The sequence below is a fragment of the Sturnira hondurensis genome, unplaced genomic scaffold (assembly GCF_014824575.4).
Source record: "Sturnira hondurensis isolate 20B ecotype Veracruz unplaced genomic scaffold, ASM1482457v3 Scaffold0008640, whole genome shotgun sequence".
Taxonomy (NCBI): domain Eukaryota; kingdom Metazoa; phylum Chordata; class Mammalia; order Chiroptera; family Phyllostomidae; genus Sturnira; species Sturnira hondurensis.
In genome coordinates, this window is record NW_028081271.1 from 22988944 (window position 1) to 23003275 (window position 14332).

The 14332-nt window shown below is 42.1% G+C and overlaps 2 protein-coding genes across 6 annotated transcripts in view; one reads left to right on the plus strand and one right to left on the minus strand.

Annotated features, from left to right (window-relative positions):
- Positions 1-2996, minus strand: part of RNF170 (ring finger protein 170) — a 39867-nt gene extending 36871 nt beyond the window's left edge. For 2 of the 4 annotated variants that reach the window (XM_037055491.1, XM_037055487.1), the window contains exon 1: positions 2831-2994. The gene's annotated coding sequence lies outside the window, so the exon portion shown is untranslated. Of the gene's footprint in view, positions 1-2830 lie in introns of all 4 variants that reach the window. The other 2 variants (XM_037055489.1, XM_037055486.1) reach the window with 2 other exon arrangements.
- Positions 2997-3166: 170 nt separating this feature from the next.
- HOOK3 (hook microtubule tethering protein 3) overlaps positions 3167-14332 on the plus strand; it is a 78228-nt gene continuing 67062 nt past the window's right edge. For both annotated transcript variants that reach the window (XM_037055494.1, XM_037055495.1), the window contains exons 1-2: positions 3167-3467; positions 8963-9048. In XM_037055494.1, coding sequence (XP_036911389.1) covers positions 3411-3467; positions 8963-9048 — 143 coding nt within the window. In that variant the 5' untranslated portion in view covers positions 3167-3410. The remainder of the gene's footprint in view (positions 3468-8962; positions 9049-14332) is intronic.

Sequence of the window (14332 nt, forward strand, 5' to 3'; positions counted from 1 at the left end):
TCTTAAAAAAAGTGTCTCTAGTCTCATTCTTACCTACCACTTGTTTTTTGATGGTGTCTTATAAAGACCACTGGGAGGCACTGACTGTATCTTATTTCCTTGAGCTGTGCACGGGGAATACTACATGTTGCAGAGATCAATAAATGCAGCTGCCTTCAAACCCAGAAACGAAGTTATTAAATTTATAAAATATGGTATATAATCTATTTCATAGGATCTTGTCAAATATGAAAATGTGTTAGTAATACTTTCTTCAACTATTTGAGATTTAAAGAAACAAAACACTGTATATCTTCAAAACTGTGTTGATAATTGATAATTAATAGAATAATTGATAGAGGCGGAGCTGGGTTCTGGCTTTGTTATTGCTTTGCTGGCTAAGTCTTAGCGAGGAACATTCTAATATATCAAAGAAGCATAAGCTTTGGAGTCAGACAGCTGTGTACTTAGGTAAAATTCGGGTCTCAGCTTCTTTATATGTAAAACACATAATATTAATTTGAACCATATCAAACTGCCACTTTTTGGCAAAAAACCACCTTGTTTTATGGAGTTTAGGGAATAATGAAGAAACACTTAGCATATTGCTTGACACATCATATAGGCTCTCAGTAAATGGAAGCTATAATATTTTGATTACTGTTATTAACAACTGTCAAGGAATCAGCCAAACCATGATGAAACTTAACCACGCTTGCACTATGTAGCATCTCAAGCTGTCTTTAATTGAAGCTCTAACTATGCATTACCTGGGCAGATAGGATAAACTTGAGAACATTGCCATGCAGGGCACCACCACATTTACTTGAATCTGATAGACAGCAGTAGGTAAGAACTAGCCCCAACGAACCAGAGTAAGGAGACAGCTAAAATAAGTTCCACTCACTTCTCTCTGGCCTGTTCCCAAGTTTTCAGGAAACACGCAGACGCACACCCCAAAATAAGGCAAGTATAGGAAATTCCATAACTTCAAAGGATAAACTCATCATCTTTTACCCAGGCTCATGTAGGAACGTGATGGCCACATGGCTTCTGCAACAATTACTGACGTCTAAGTTTTAAAATAATTTCCTTCATGGAAGGTAACTGGAGTTACACAATGGAACCTCAAGGGCACTGCAATGTCATACACAGGCGCACTGGGATAAGCAGCCTGGCATGAAAAAGGAGGCTTAAGTCAATTGTGTCGAAGCCTTGAAAACCTGAGCAGCTGGAGTTCAGGGCTCACTAGACCACACAGTCCTTCCAGAAATGGCTAGCTAGCATCTTGTTCTCCTCCACCTCCAACGACAAGTTGCAGGGGAGTCAGGTTCATGTACTGACTTTGCATGCCTAACAAGGGTAATGGTCACTTAAAAGTGCAAGGGATTCTACCTCTTGCAGAAATGACCTACCATGGAATGTGGGAACTCTGGTTTGACAAAGATCCACAAGGCACCAAAAGAAACAAAGGCAGGTAAGAAACATATTTATCATTTCTAAAGGTTTCTCTACCCTTAGTGTAGGGAAGGGGACTTACAGGAACCACTGAGAAGACTTCAAAAAAGATTTTTTACATTCACAAAATGAGAAATCATCATAGGAACTATTAACTCTGTAAGGCATCATTAAAAAGTCAGTACCATCTTGATTGTTCTAAGTGCTCACTAACAAAACCTATTTTTAACGAAAATAAAAGGGGCTCCAGGAACTGCAAACCAAAGTAAAGATGTGGTGTGGGAAGTTAAATTTGCCACACCTCAAGTAAGTTTGGCATTACCAAATAAAAGTTATGCATACCTTTTTTTATGAACTAACAATTCTCCTAAAACTCCAAGGCATGTATTCTTTAATAACTTATACATTTGCATTAGTATCTAGTTTATGAATGCTTACAGCATGGTTCTTAATATCCCCAAACTGGAACAACAAACTGCCCATCAACAGTAGAATGGATAGTTATACTCATACAATGGAACACTAGATAGCAATAAAATTACCTATAGGTATACACAAATTCACCATTAATTCAAAGCCACAAAATAACGCAATATGATCCCACTCACAAAAGTTCAAAACAGTCAAGTAAAACTATATTGTTTAGGCATGCATACCTAAATGGTAAATCTATACGGAAAAGCAAGAAAGTCGATCAGTCTAGGGAGGAAATCACGCTCAAAAGGGAATATAAGGTGTAGGTTAAACTCCTGAGGTACCATCAATGATCTTTGTTTTTGTCTGGGTATTTTATTAATTAGTCTTTAAATATGTACGGTGTATGCAGTCTGTCATATCGCATAAAAATTTATCGGTAATCCTGCAGATTCACACCTCTAAAAATGTTGAGAGCTCGCGGATGATCCATCTACCCATTAAGGATGAAGACCAGCACTTATCAGCAGGACACCGGGAGAAACAGGCCCTAAGAACTGTCGGGTCCTCACGGATTGGTGAAGTGGGGCACACCTTCTCCCCACTTTATGTAACTGAAGTTTTCAGGGGATCGAAGGTCCACGAGAGCCAAGAAGATTGGCAGCGGGCTATCCTCATCGCCGGCCAAACCCACCTAAAACCCCCGAGACGCCCGCCACTTCAGCCCTTCCACCGTCTCCAGGGGCTTTGGGACGGGGCCCGACGACTCTGGTGCTTTGCCCAAGCTTCCTGAAGGAAGGCGGAGCCTGAGAGTCCGAGGTTGCGACTCTCCAGCCTCCAAGGAGCCAGGGGAGCGCCAAAACCCCCGCGTAGTGTCGCCCACGCCGGGCCCTGCGGGAACTCCGCTGGCTCGGACCGGGTGGGTGGGTGTGGTCGGCCACGGCCTTTCGACCCGGAGGGGTGGGAAGGGGGCGCGTACCTCTCCACCGCAGAGGATACCTCGCCAATTCCGGGTGATTGAGGGTAGAGATTATTTCCGGGGACTGCCCCCGTCTCCCCTCCCGGCCAACCACTAGCAGTCTCCTTTCTACTTTGGTGTGCGAGCACAGGCGCACGCGCATAGCTGCGCTTCCGTGAGGACGCGCGTGGAGGACCGGTCTTCGCCGCCAGGGCCCGGCGCGCGCGCGCGCCGAGACGCGCAGGGACCGGCGTCGGGGCGCGCGCAGCGGCGGCGGGGAGGCGGGCCGGCTGGAGCGCGACTGCGCGCAGTGGCCTGTCGGCCGCAGCTCTGGCCAGGGCTAGGGGCGGGGACCCGGGCTGCGGGCGTGGCTGGAGGCGAGCGCAGCGGACGCGCGTTCTGAGTGAAAAGAAGGAGGGGCACCAGGAGTGACGGTGCGGGAGCCGCTTCCAGCCCCGGACCGGAGTCGGTGGCTCGGGCCCGAGGACAAGGTGGGCCAGAGGCCAGATCCACTCCCCGGACCCTCCGACGCGGTCCCAGCCCGAGGCGGCAGCGGTTCCTGGCGAGGTGGGGAGGCGCTGCCAAGCCCCAGCGGGGGAAGATGTTCAACGTGGAGTCGGCGGAACGGGTGGAGCTGTGCGAGAGCCTTCTCACTTGGGTACGTGTTGACCGGCAGGTCGGGGGAAGACCCCCCGCCCCTAGGCTGCTTTTCCGGGATCCCCCCTAGTGCTCGTCGCGGGGGGCGAGCGCCCGGACAGTGGTGCCGTCACATCCGGGGCCTGGGGCGGGCGGAGCCGGGGGACGCTGGTGCGGGCCGCGTCTACACCAGCGGCAGGGCGGGGGTGGGCAGGGGTCTCCCGGGCGCGGGAGGTTCGGCCCAGGGTGTGAGGGAGACTTGCAGGGGTTGAGGTGTTGGCCCGGTGGAGGCTAATGATGGGGTGCAGGCGGCACTGTAATTAGGGTTGTTTGCAGCTGATGAGGCGCTGGCGCTTCACTCTCGCGCTCCTGGGGACACCGAAGCGTTGCTTCCCTCTGCCTCCGGGACAGCCGATAGAGGCACTCGGGCCCCCTGGTTACGACGCTCCTCGCCTTTGTTGTGTAGTTCTCGGGTGGTAGAGAGCGGCCCTTTAAGGGCTGAGCCGGCTCACTAGAAAAAGAGGTACTTTTAAGGGAGGGTAGGAAAAATACAATAAGACACCCAGAAACACTATTTAAAATGCTAGATGCATTTTAGCGATTAGAAAGCAAGCAGTGTGGAGGTGCTTATTAAAAGGTAGAACAGATAAAAAATCTGGAAGGTATTTAGGAATCAGCCATGGAACTCGACATTTCAGGGGCAGCGTTGTAGGATTCTAATGTGGAATTCCTAAAGGCTTATTAAAGTCCTCACGTTTTAAAGTAAATGTGTGTTCGATTCTGATGCCCCTGTTCGTGCCTTGAGCAGCCCCTTCAGGAGCTGGACCTATAAACCCCTGTGTGTTACTCACTGTGTGCGCGCGTGTGTAGGGGTCTTCAGAGCCACCGGATAAACCTAGTACTTCTTTCGGGAGCATTCGTTTTATTCATTTCTAAAGATGTTAAGTATCATTTCTAGAATAAAACACTCGTATGTTTATGGAGGTGGCTACCTCATTTGTATTAACGTTAAAGGTAAAACACAAATGTCAAAGAAATTCTCTTAGCGGTGCCTTGACACAAGTTCAGATGCCTGACTTCGGTGGGAAAGTTAGAGAAGCTATTGTAATGTTCATTACGTTTATTACTGTAACGTAATGAAAATAGTATGATGTTTTTGTAATTTGGCTTCTGTCATGAATCAAGCTGTATCTTCTAAAACAATACATACAGTGGCAGAGGTTGATAATACTCATAAACTTTTATATTGGGCCATTCTTGGGATTTCAGGTTGTTTGCAATAATTTTAACCTACAGCTTACAACTGCAGGCTGGGAGATGGGTTTCACTGCTGTATTTTAGAGGAGAGAAAAAGCGATAAGCAGCACAATGTGGCCAAGGTTTGACTAGGCAGGGAGAGATAAAAGAAAGAATTACCACATTCTTTGATATGGTGGAAGGAATAGGTTTGGCAGAGGTTGTAAACAGAAGATTAAGAATCTTAAGATGTGCGTTTTTGAGTCCGTACAAAGTAGAGCCTCCCTCCATGCTAGAAAAAGAGGCGAGAGGGCAGAGATGAGGAAGCTAATTGAATTGGAAGTAGGGCTACATTGTTTAAAGTCTAGAAAGAGGAGTCATGGAAACAAAGAGGTGTATTTCAAAGCCATCTGCTAAAAGATAGTGCAGTTATTTGAGTGAGAAATGCTCATAAAAATAATAGAGGAAGAACACAGGGAAGTTTGAAGGGCTGCTAACAGAAGCACACAATGTCAGAGCATCTATTTAGAGTCTGGTAAAATGTCAAAACAGGTAATCCAGGTTATCAGCTGTGTAGAGAGGTCAGGGAATGTGGCAAAAAGAAAAGCCTTTTTGAAATGCCACTGGAAGGCTCATCAAGGACAATTCTGGAAAAGATAAGTTTAGAAATTATCAGGGACAAACCTGGAGAACAGAGTTCATACAAGGATGTACAAAATTCTAAGATTTGGAAACATTTTAAAACATTATACACTAAAATGTTTCCAAACAAAGTTGAGTTTAAATGCTATGTTTGTTCTCTTTTAGTTTTCAGTATAAAAAGCAAAATAATTGCTTATGTGGAAAATGTTTGCGGTAACTGAAAATGTACCTTTAGGCTCATAGCTCCCCTCCTGTCTGGAGGCCAGATTAATGCTGAACAGAATCCTAAAATTAAATGGAAGGGGAAAGTGTATGCAGTACACTCCAAAGACAAGTCTCCTATTTAGACTAATTTATTTTACGTAAACTTATAGCCAAGTTGTGTGGTTTCTTTGCACATCGCAGGTTAGAGGGTAACTGCAGTATTCAGCAAAATACATACAGCTGTCAGTAAGGTAGAAGATGCAAGAAATCAAAGTTTAGTCTGGGTGATTCGTTCGCTGAGCTGAGAGCCTTAGATAACTTCAAGAGCCTCCATTATGATCCTGAATCTCAAGTAAAAGTTTATTTTAACTATATAGCATTTAGTTTGAGGTTAGAGGTTATAGTGCATTTTAGAAATCCTTCCACTAGAAATAGTAAAAATAATAAAGGCTCAGCACTTAATGGAATAACTCTTAGTTACCTACATAGAATTCATGTCTGTGGAACATCTCTTTGCCCTAAATGCTAAATAAATTGCTGTCATATCAGAGAGCCACTAGCCCAAGAGCCAGATGTTTCCAATTTTTGTCGAAAGAGGAATACTCATGAAAAGACAAGTATCCCTTCTTCCTGTCACCTTTGGTTTAAATAAACGGTCCTTTGGACCACAAAAAGAAGAAAAAGAAAAAGTATCACCCTACCAATGGAAAACATCTTAAACTTAAATTCCAAATCAAAGTTCATGCTTCAAGCAAGTTCAGCCGGATGTGCCTGAAAATTTCTGCTCTACCTCCCCTCCCAACCCTGTGAGTCAAAGTGGTTCTTGCCTGTTAGAAAGCTCTGCCCTGCCTAGTGTACCTGTCAGCCTAATTTCTTGAGTTGTACATGAAAAGAGTGCTTTTTTCCTAGGTTATAAAGACTGACAAGCCAGGAAAAATCTGGGGAGGTTACCAGTTAATGGCAAGAAGCCGAGTGGAAAAAGAATTGTCATCACATAGGCCAGTACATTTCTTCTGGGAAACCCAGTCACATTAACATATCCTTAAAATTTTCATACTACTTCCTTAGCAGCCTGTAAGATGCACACGAGTGTGTAAAATTAGGGAGGGGAGGGTTTTTATGGTGATGTGTTCCCCTTTCCATACTCTGTACTTTAAGTCCTCTGATCATTTTTGTCCTCTAGTGGACAAATAAAGAAATCAGATGTATAAAAGTTAAAGCACATATTTTTAAAGCTTTAAATTATTTTTAATAAAGGGAGAATAATAGTATAGGTAATTCATAGTATAGGTTCTTGAAATTGGACCATCTGGGTTCAAATTCTGGTTTTTATTTCATACCGTGGGTGACTTTGGACAAGTAGTTTCACCTCTGTTTTGACCGAATTCGATTTAGAACTAAGAAGGGGTCCTTGTGCTTTACTGTTGATCAGCAGCATTGGAGGGCTCGTTAAAATACTGAATGTTAGGCCCCGTGTCCAGAGTTTGTAATTTAGTAGGTCTGGGCTGGGGCCTGATATTCTGCATTTCTAACAAGTTTCTAGGTGACGCTATTGTTAGTGGCCTGGGGACACCGTACTTTGAGAACCACTGCTCCTCTGAAGGGTTTAACTTAGCGCTATCGACATTTTGTGCCAGATCGTACTTCGGTGTAGGCCCTGCCTGTGCACTATAGGATATTTAGTAGTGGCACCCTGTCTTCTATCTACTCCTTACCATTAGTGCCCACCCAGTCGTTACAACCAAAAATGTGTCATGGGGAGTAACGTTGCCTCTGGTTGAGAACCACTACTTTAGAAATACTAAGTCCAGGTGATCTCACGCTTTACTCTTCTCATGCTTTTGTGGGGGAGGGTGATGTGGAGGTTAGGTGGGGTAAAAATGTCTTCTTGGAACTAAAAAAGAGGTTATGACCCTTCAGGTAAAATGTTATGTCTTAATGCAGCTAGGTGCAGTTATCTTTAAATTTTATTGTACTGCTATCCTGAAATGTCTTATAGATGTATAATCCAATTAATAAAAATGTGTGTGAAGACAGATGGTCTTCTTCACTAACCTGAGTGTTAGTCCCAATATTTCCAAGGTCACTGCAAGGTGAGCAACAGTGAGAATTCCTTTAATGGTGATACTGATTTGATACTGATTCTCACCAGAATCAGTATGGTCTTTATACAAGGGAGAGCAAAGTATGTTTGCAGTTGCTCACATGGAAAATAGTACAATAATTAGTAAGTAATAATACAAAAATAAGCTGTGTCTTACACACTCACAACTGTAAACCTACTTTTGCCCACCCCTGTACAGTGCAGATTACATGGCCTCACTCTCCTGCTAACTCCCATTGCTTTTAGGATAATGTCCCAACATCGATTATGAGGTTTTGCACAATCATGCTGTGTTTTTAACTCTGTCTTTCACCATTTTATTCTTTTTTTCTGTTCCATCTCTCTCCAGTCTCTGCCTCCCCACCCCCCAGTTCATACTAAGTTTTCATTCCTAGATTGTATCCTTCTCTAACTTCTCATCTTTGTGCTTACTGTTTACATTTCCCGTGATACCCTTTCATTTTACTGACCTATAAACTGTGTGAGAGCATGGCCTGCATCTGTCTGTCCTCAGTGATTTATTTCCTTCTGAGTCCTGCTTGTACTGCTGGGTATAATCATTGCTGGCTCAGCTGTATAATTTTACTCATGGAAGTAATTTTGGCTGGTTTTTGGCCACATCGTGTTGACCATACAGAGTTAGTTCTAATTCAGAGTGCATTTAAAATCAAAGTGAATTAAATATCTAACCTAACCATAATGTGACTTCTACATTTGTATAGATATGTTTGGCTTTGAGTAAAAGAAGCCTCAAGCTGGCCAGACTTAAACAAGAGATTTATCTAACATAACAGGGGGCTTCAAGGTTTTTAAATTTAGTGGATCGGTTTGGGCCTCCAGGACTTAGTCTTTCTATGCCTGTTCTCTGCATTCCACTGCACTGGCCTCATCCAAAGGTGATTCCCTTAGTAGTCATCAGGAGACTGCTAGTGGCAATTGAGGCAGCGCGTTGATTCACTTCAGAGATCTCCTCTCCTCTCCCAGAAGTTCAAGTATGCATTCTCTTGCGTCTCTTTGGTCCAGATGGTCTTTGCCCTACGCATCCCTGAGTCAGTCGTTGGTAGATGAGATGAGATGAAGGCACCATAACTATCTTAGATTGATCATCTGTGAATAGAATGGATGCTGGGAAGTCACCCAGTGTCCTTTGCAATTTCTCTTTTGCCAAAGGGACAAAATTATAATAACCTGAAGGAAATTTCCCATAAGGGAAAATATTTCCAACTCTCTGCCATTTAAGACTTATTACAACTCCCAAGAGCTGGTGCTCACCAAAAGAAGCCTAAGAGATCTTCTGCATAGTTAACCGTGGAATCTTTTCTCCCCTTCAGATCCAGACATTTAATGTGGATGCACCATGCCAGACCGTGGAAGATTTAACGAGTGGGGTTGTGATGGCCCAGGTTCTTCAAAAAATGTAAGAATAAATTGCTTTATATTTTGTATGTCATTATATGTGGATATTTGATTAGATTAAAACATGGGCAAAAAATAAAGTGCGTATATGAGATGTATGTTGCACATAATGTAAAAACTATAAGCAGGAGTGATCATTTTGATGGCATGTACTTGTTTAGATCCAGATTGACTGGCTGCAAGATAATTAGGGCTGTAATAGTTATAATACTCCAATGGTTTTAGCAGAATTATTTGTTCTTATGTTTTTTAGCATAAATTTGGCAGAAATTTTCATATTAGTAACCCAAATCTTGGTAACCAGATTTTGCTATTGTAGAAGAATCTAGGAGGCTTACTTTCAAATAGTAATGCTAAAATGTAACTGAGTTTTTCTCTGACTACCCATATAAAATAATTGATAACCATCCCCCTATGCTCTGTATCCCTTTTAACCATTTGTATTCTTTTGCAAAGTATGTTAACGCTATCTTATATACCATATATTCGCTTGTTGGCTCATTTGCTGCTGCCCCTCCCCCCTCCCCCCACAAACACATATACTTGTAAGCTCTGCATAGAGGCAGGGTATGGTTTTGTTTTCTGTAGTGTCGTAGCACCTAGGGCAGTGCCTGGTGTTTGGCTGAACCATATGAAAATGACCTTTTTTGTATATTAAAAAATGGTCAAATATTAGCAATTTCTCTTAAGATTTTTTAATTTTTATTTTTTTCTCTTTTTAGGGAGAGAGGAAGGGAAGGAGAAAGAGAGGGAGAAAAACATTGGTGTGTGAGAGAAAAACATTGATCGTTGCCTCTTACACCCTCCAGCCAGGGTCCTGGCCTGTAGCCCAGGCATATGTGGACTGGAAATTGAACTGGCAACCTTTCAGTTTGTAAGCTTCCTAGAAGCTAAGAGGCTTACTCCTAGTAATAATGCTGAAATGTAACAGTGAGTTTTTCTCTAAGCACCCATTTAAAATTATTGACAACCATTCCCCTATGCTCAGTTCGATTCCCAATAAGGGCACATGCCTGGGTCGCAGGCCAGATCCCCAGTAGGGGGCACACAAGAGGCAACCACACATTGATGTTTCTCTCTCTTTCTCCTTGCCCTCCCCTCTCTGTAAAAATCAGTAAAATCTTTTTAAAAAACCCAGAATTTGTTGGGTTCAATGCAATTTGGGAGATACTTTTATCTTCTGAAGCCCTGAGCATTTGTCAGCCTGACAATATGAAAAGATTTGCATATGACTGGCGAGGATTTCCTGCTCTTCTATTGAGAATCATTGCCATCATTAATTCTTGCTCACCTTTCGGTAAGCTGGATACAGTTGCCCATCTGAGAAGCAATTCAAATGCCTGCATTTCAGAGAATCCGTGTGCCTGTAGCATTGGGGGCTCATGCTTAAAAACTATAGCTTGCTATTGCTTTCTTCTGTAACTTATGTGGCACGTCTTTCCAGGTATACAGGCATACAGACTTTTTGATAGAGCTCAGAAAGGCTCATTTGAACCTGACCAGAGTGATCTTGTGATTTTCATGGTCACTTCTGAGTGGTGCCCTAATGACTTTTAGCCTTTGAATGGCCTAGAGAGTTTCACTGAAGTTCTTTTTTTTTTTTTTTTTAATTTAAAAAATTTATTTATTTATTTTTAGAGCGGGGGAAAGGAAGGAGAAATGGAGGGAGAGAAATATCATTGTGTGATTGCCTCCCACGTGCCCGCTACTGGGAACATGGCCCACAACCCAGGCATGTGCCCTGACTGGGAATCAAACTGGCGACTCTTAGGTTTGTAGACTGGCACTCAATCCATTGAGCCGCACCAGCCAGGGCTGAAGTTCTTAATAAAATTTATTTGTAGACATATATAAGTGAGCCTACCAAGTATGTGTCAGTAAATGAATTTGTCACTTAAACTAGTTTGGGTAGGATTTCTTACTTGAAGAAACCAGAAGAAAGACTATATCGATTTACCAAATGGAGGTCAAAAGAAACTATTGTATTCTACGAAATGGTTACCTTAATTTACCAAAGTCTTGTGGGCATATTTCTCACCAAAACTTAGATTTTCAACTTTTTCCCCAAAATGCTTTCCTTTTCCCCTTTTGGTGAGATATAACACATACAGAAAAGCATACCTAAAAAGTGATGAGTTTGTGTTTGTTTATCTATGAATGTTGTATGTAGATGTATATCTATACATGCATCCATGTAACCACTACCCAGATTGAAATACAACCTTTTTAGCACCAAGATTCATTTCATGGCCCTCCCTAATCAGTATTTCTTGCCCCAGTGATATAGTGACGTCGACATCATTAGTTTTTCCTGTTCTTTACTATCTTATAAATTGAATCATACAGTGTATACTGACTTCTTTCACTCAGTATAATGTCTGTGAGATTCGTTCAGACTGCTGCATATCATCTGTTTTAAGTAATTCTATAGTGTATTCAACTTCTCCAGAAGTTCCGTTCCTCTGTTGTCAGTTTGATATTTATTGAACGGCTACTTGGGTCAGGCACTGGTGATGCAAAGATAAAGCAACGACTCACAGGGTAATTGCCGTCAGAGAGTTTATAACCTGGGGAAAAACAGATTTTAAGTAACCATGAAAACAAAATTGCTACTGTAACAAAGAGGAGGAATACGTAGCGTTATGGAAGTTTGTAACAGGCAAACTTCCTGTTTCAAGGAAGTCATGAACATTCTACCTGAGTAGATAAAGATGTATTGAATCTGAAGGATCCTTGGAAACAGGTTTCTTAGCACAGGGAAGAGCATATGTAGAGGCCTTATAGGCTGATGGTATATGGTGAGCACCACCACAGAAAGAAGGAGGGTCCAGGTGGCCAGAGGAGACGGGGAGCATGGTAGAGATGAGGATTGAAAGGTGGGCGGAGCCAAACCATGTAGGCCTTGTGTCTTTATTCCAAGGGCCAGGAGAAGCAATGGAGGGGTTAACATAGATTTATATTTTGAAAATTGTCTGGCTACAGGTATAAAATGAACTGGAGGAAACAATAATAACAACAGATGATCAATTTTAAAGAAATTTGTAATAACTCAGAAGGGAAATGACAGCACTTTGGATGAGGAAGTGGCAAAGGAAGTCAAGATAAGTGAATAGACTCAAAATGGTATAATCAAATTTTAATGATTGATATGGGGTACTTAGTAAAAGGTAGTTATCAAAATTAACTTAAGTTTCCAACTTAAGCGAGTACACAGAAGAGGGTACAAACCACTGATGTGGAGACACGGAAAGGGAATCTGATAGAAAGGAGATCCCCTGTGGATGAATCATGAGTTTGGGTTGGGAACATTGACTGTTAGTGCTTCGGAGACATTAAGAGAAAGTGTGAAGTTAGCAGCTGACCATACAGGCCTAGAGTTTAGAAGATGAGTCTGAAACTGGAGATAAGCAGTTGGCGAATTTTTTCATTGAAGCCACAAGTGAGGATTAAGTCACTCAAGGAAGAGTATGAGGTAAGAAGAAAAAATGCACAGCCCGAGCCTTGAAGAACTTTGAGGAAAGTCAGCCAAGAAGAGAGTTTTATTGGAAATAACAAATCTTTTCATTTTGTCTGAGTTGATAAGTAAAAAACTATATATTTTTGTAATTTTAGTAGAAATTTTATCAAATCTGAACAGATCCAAGTAAGCTTATTGCTAGTATAACTTATTTTTTTCTCTAGTTTTTAGAGTCATTTTCTGTTCCTCTGCTTTCCAGTTTCCCAGATTCTGTTGTCTTCTCTCGCTGTTCACATCCCCCTCGTTTTTTCTTTTCCAATGAATAGACTGTGTTTTTAGAGCAGTGTTAGTTTCACAGCAAAATTCAGTGGAAGAGTTTGGATGAGAAGGTTCTGGACGTAGACAGCAGTGTGAACATACTTAATGCCACTGAACCTGAAAGTGGTTTAAGTGATAGATTTTACTACAGTAAAAAGACTTTAAAAATTGAGTGGAAATTATGACAATTTTCCACATATTTCCTGCTCCACCACACACACAGCATCCCCCACTGTCAGCATCCCCAGCTGAGTGACATCTGGGCTAGAGTTGGTGAAGACACATCGTTACCACCCACGTCCCTAATTCAGAGTTCATTCTGTGCTTTACATTTTGTGGGTTTTGACAAATATATAATGACATGTATCCACCATTATAGTATGTCACAGATTAGTTTTGCTACCCTAAACATCACCTTTGTTCCACCTAGTCATCTTCCTTCCTCGGCTCCTTGCCAATCACTAAATCACTGTTCTTTTTACTGTCTACATAGTCTTGCCTTTTCCAGAATGCTCTGCAGTTGGGATCATACAGTACGTATAGCCTTTTTCAGATTGGCTTTGTTAAACAAAAATTTTAACTTCCACAGCTGAAAGTCTTTATTTTATTTTTATGTATTTTTCCGTTACTGTTTATGTATTCCTATACCTTCTTCCACCTCCATCCACCCCCACTCCCAACTGCCCCCCATGCCCCCCAGCAATCATCTCTCTGTTGTCTGCGCACATGAGGTTTGTTTTTTTTAATATTTTATTTATTTATTTTTAGAGAGGAAGGGAAGGAGAGAGGGAGAGAGAAATGTCAATGTATGGTTGCTTCTCGTGGGTCCCCTACTGGGAACTGGCCTGCAACCCAGGCATGTGCCCCGACTGGGAATTGAACCGCGATCGTGTGGTTTGCAAGCCAGCACTCAGTCCACTGAGCCGCACTAGCCAAGTCTGTTTTATTTTTTTGAGGGAAGAGATGTGGCTTCTTTCATGCAGCACAATTACTCTGGGATATGTTCCCGCGTCTGCCTGCATTCACAGTGTGGGGATTGGGTTGACTGGCTGCCGCATACCCTACTCGTGTGTCCATCTGGTGATGAGCAGCTGGGTGGTTTTGCTTTTGGCCTATTACAAGTAAAGCTGCGGTGAGCATCAGTGTACAAATCTTTGTCTGTGTAGACATATGCTTTCATTTTCCTTGGGTATAGCTCACTCTCCAGTAAATATTTAATGGCAGGGGACCAAAATGTTTTTTTATATTTTTAAAAGATTATTAGAAAGTATGTGTAAGAAACAAAATATCTATAGAAATACTAAGGTTTGCTAATAGAAATGTCATATTAAGGAATGGAATCCAAATACAGTGTTTGTTTTGGACCTAATCTTAATTTGGGGGAGTCCAATAAGAACTTTATAGTACTTAAATAATTTTAACAGTAGACATAAAATTTCTTTCTTTCTTTCTGTGAAGGCAGTTGAGTCAGACATTGTATTTCTGGAATTACATTAAGGATTAAAGTGAA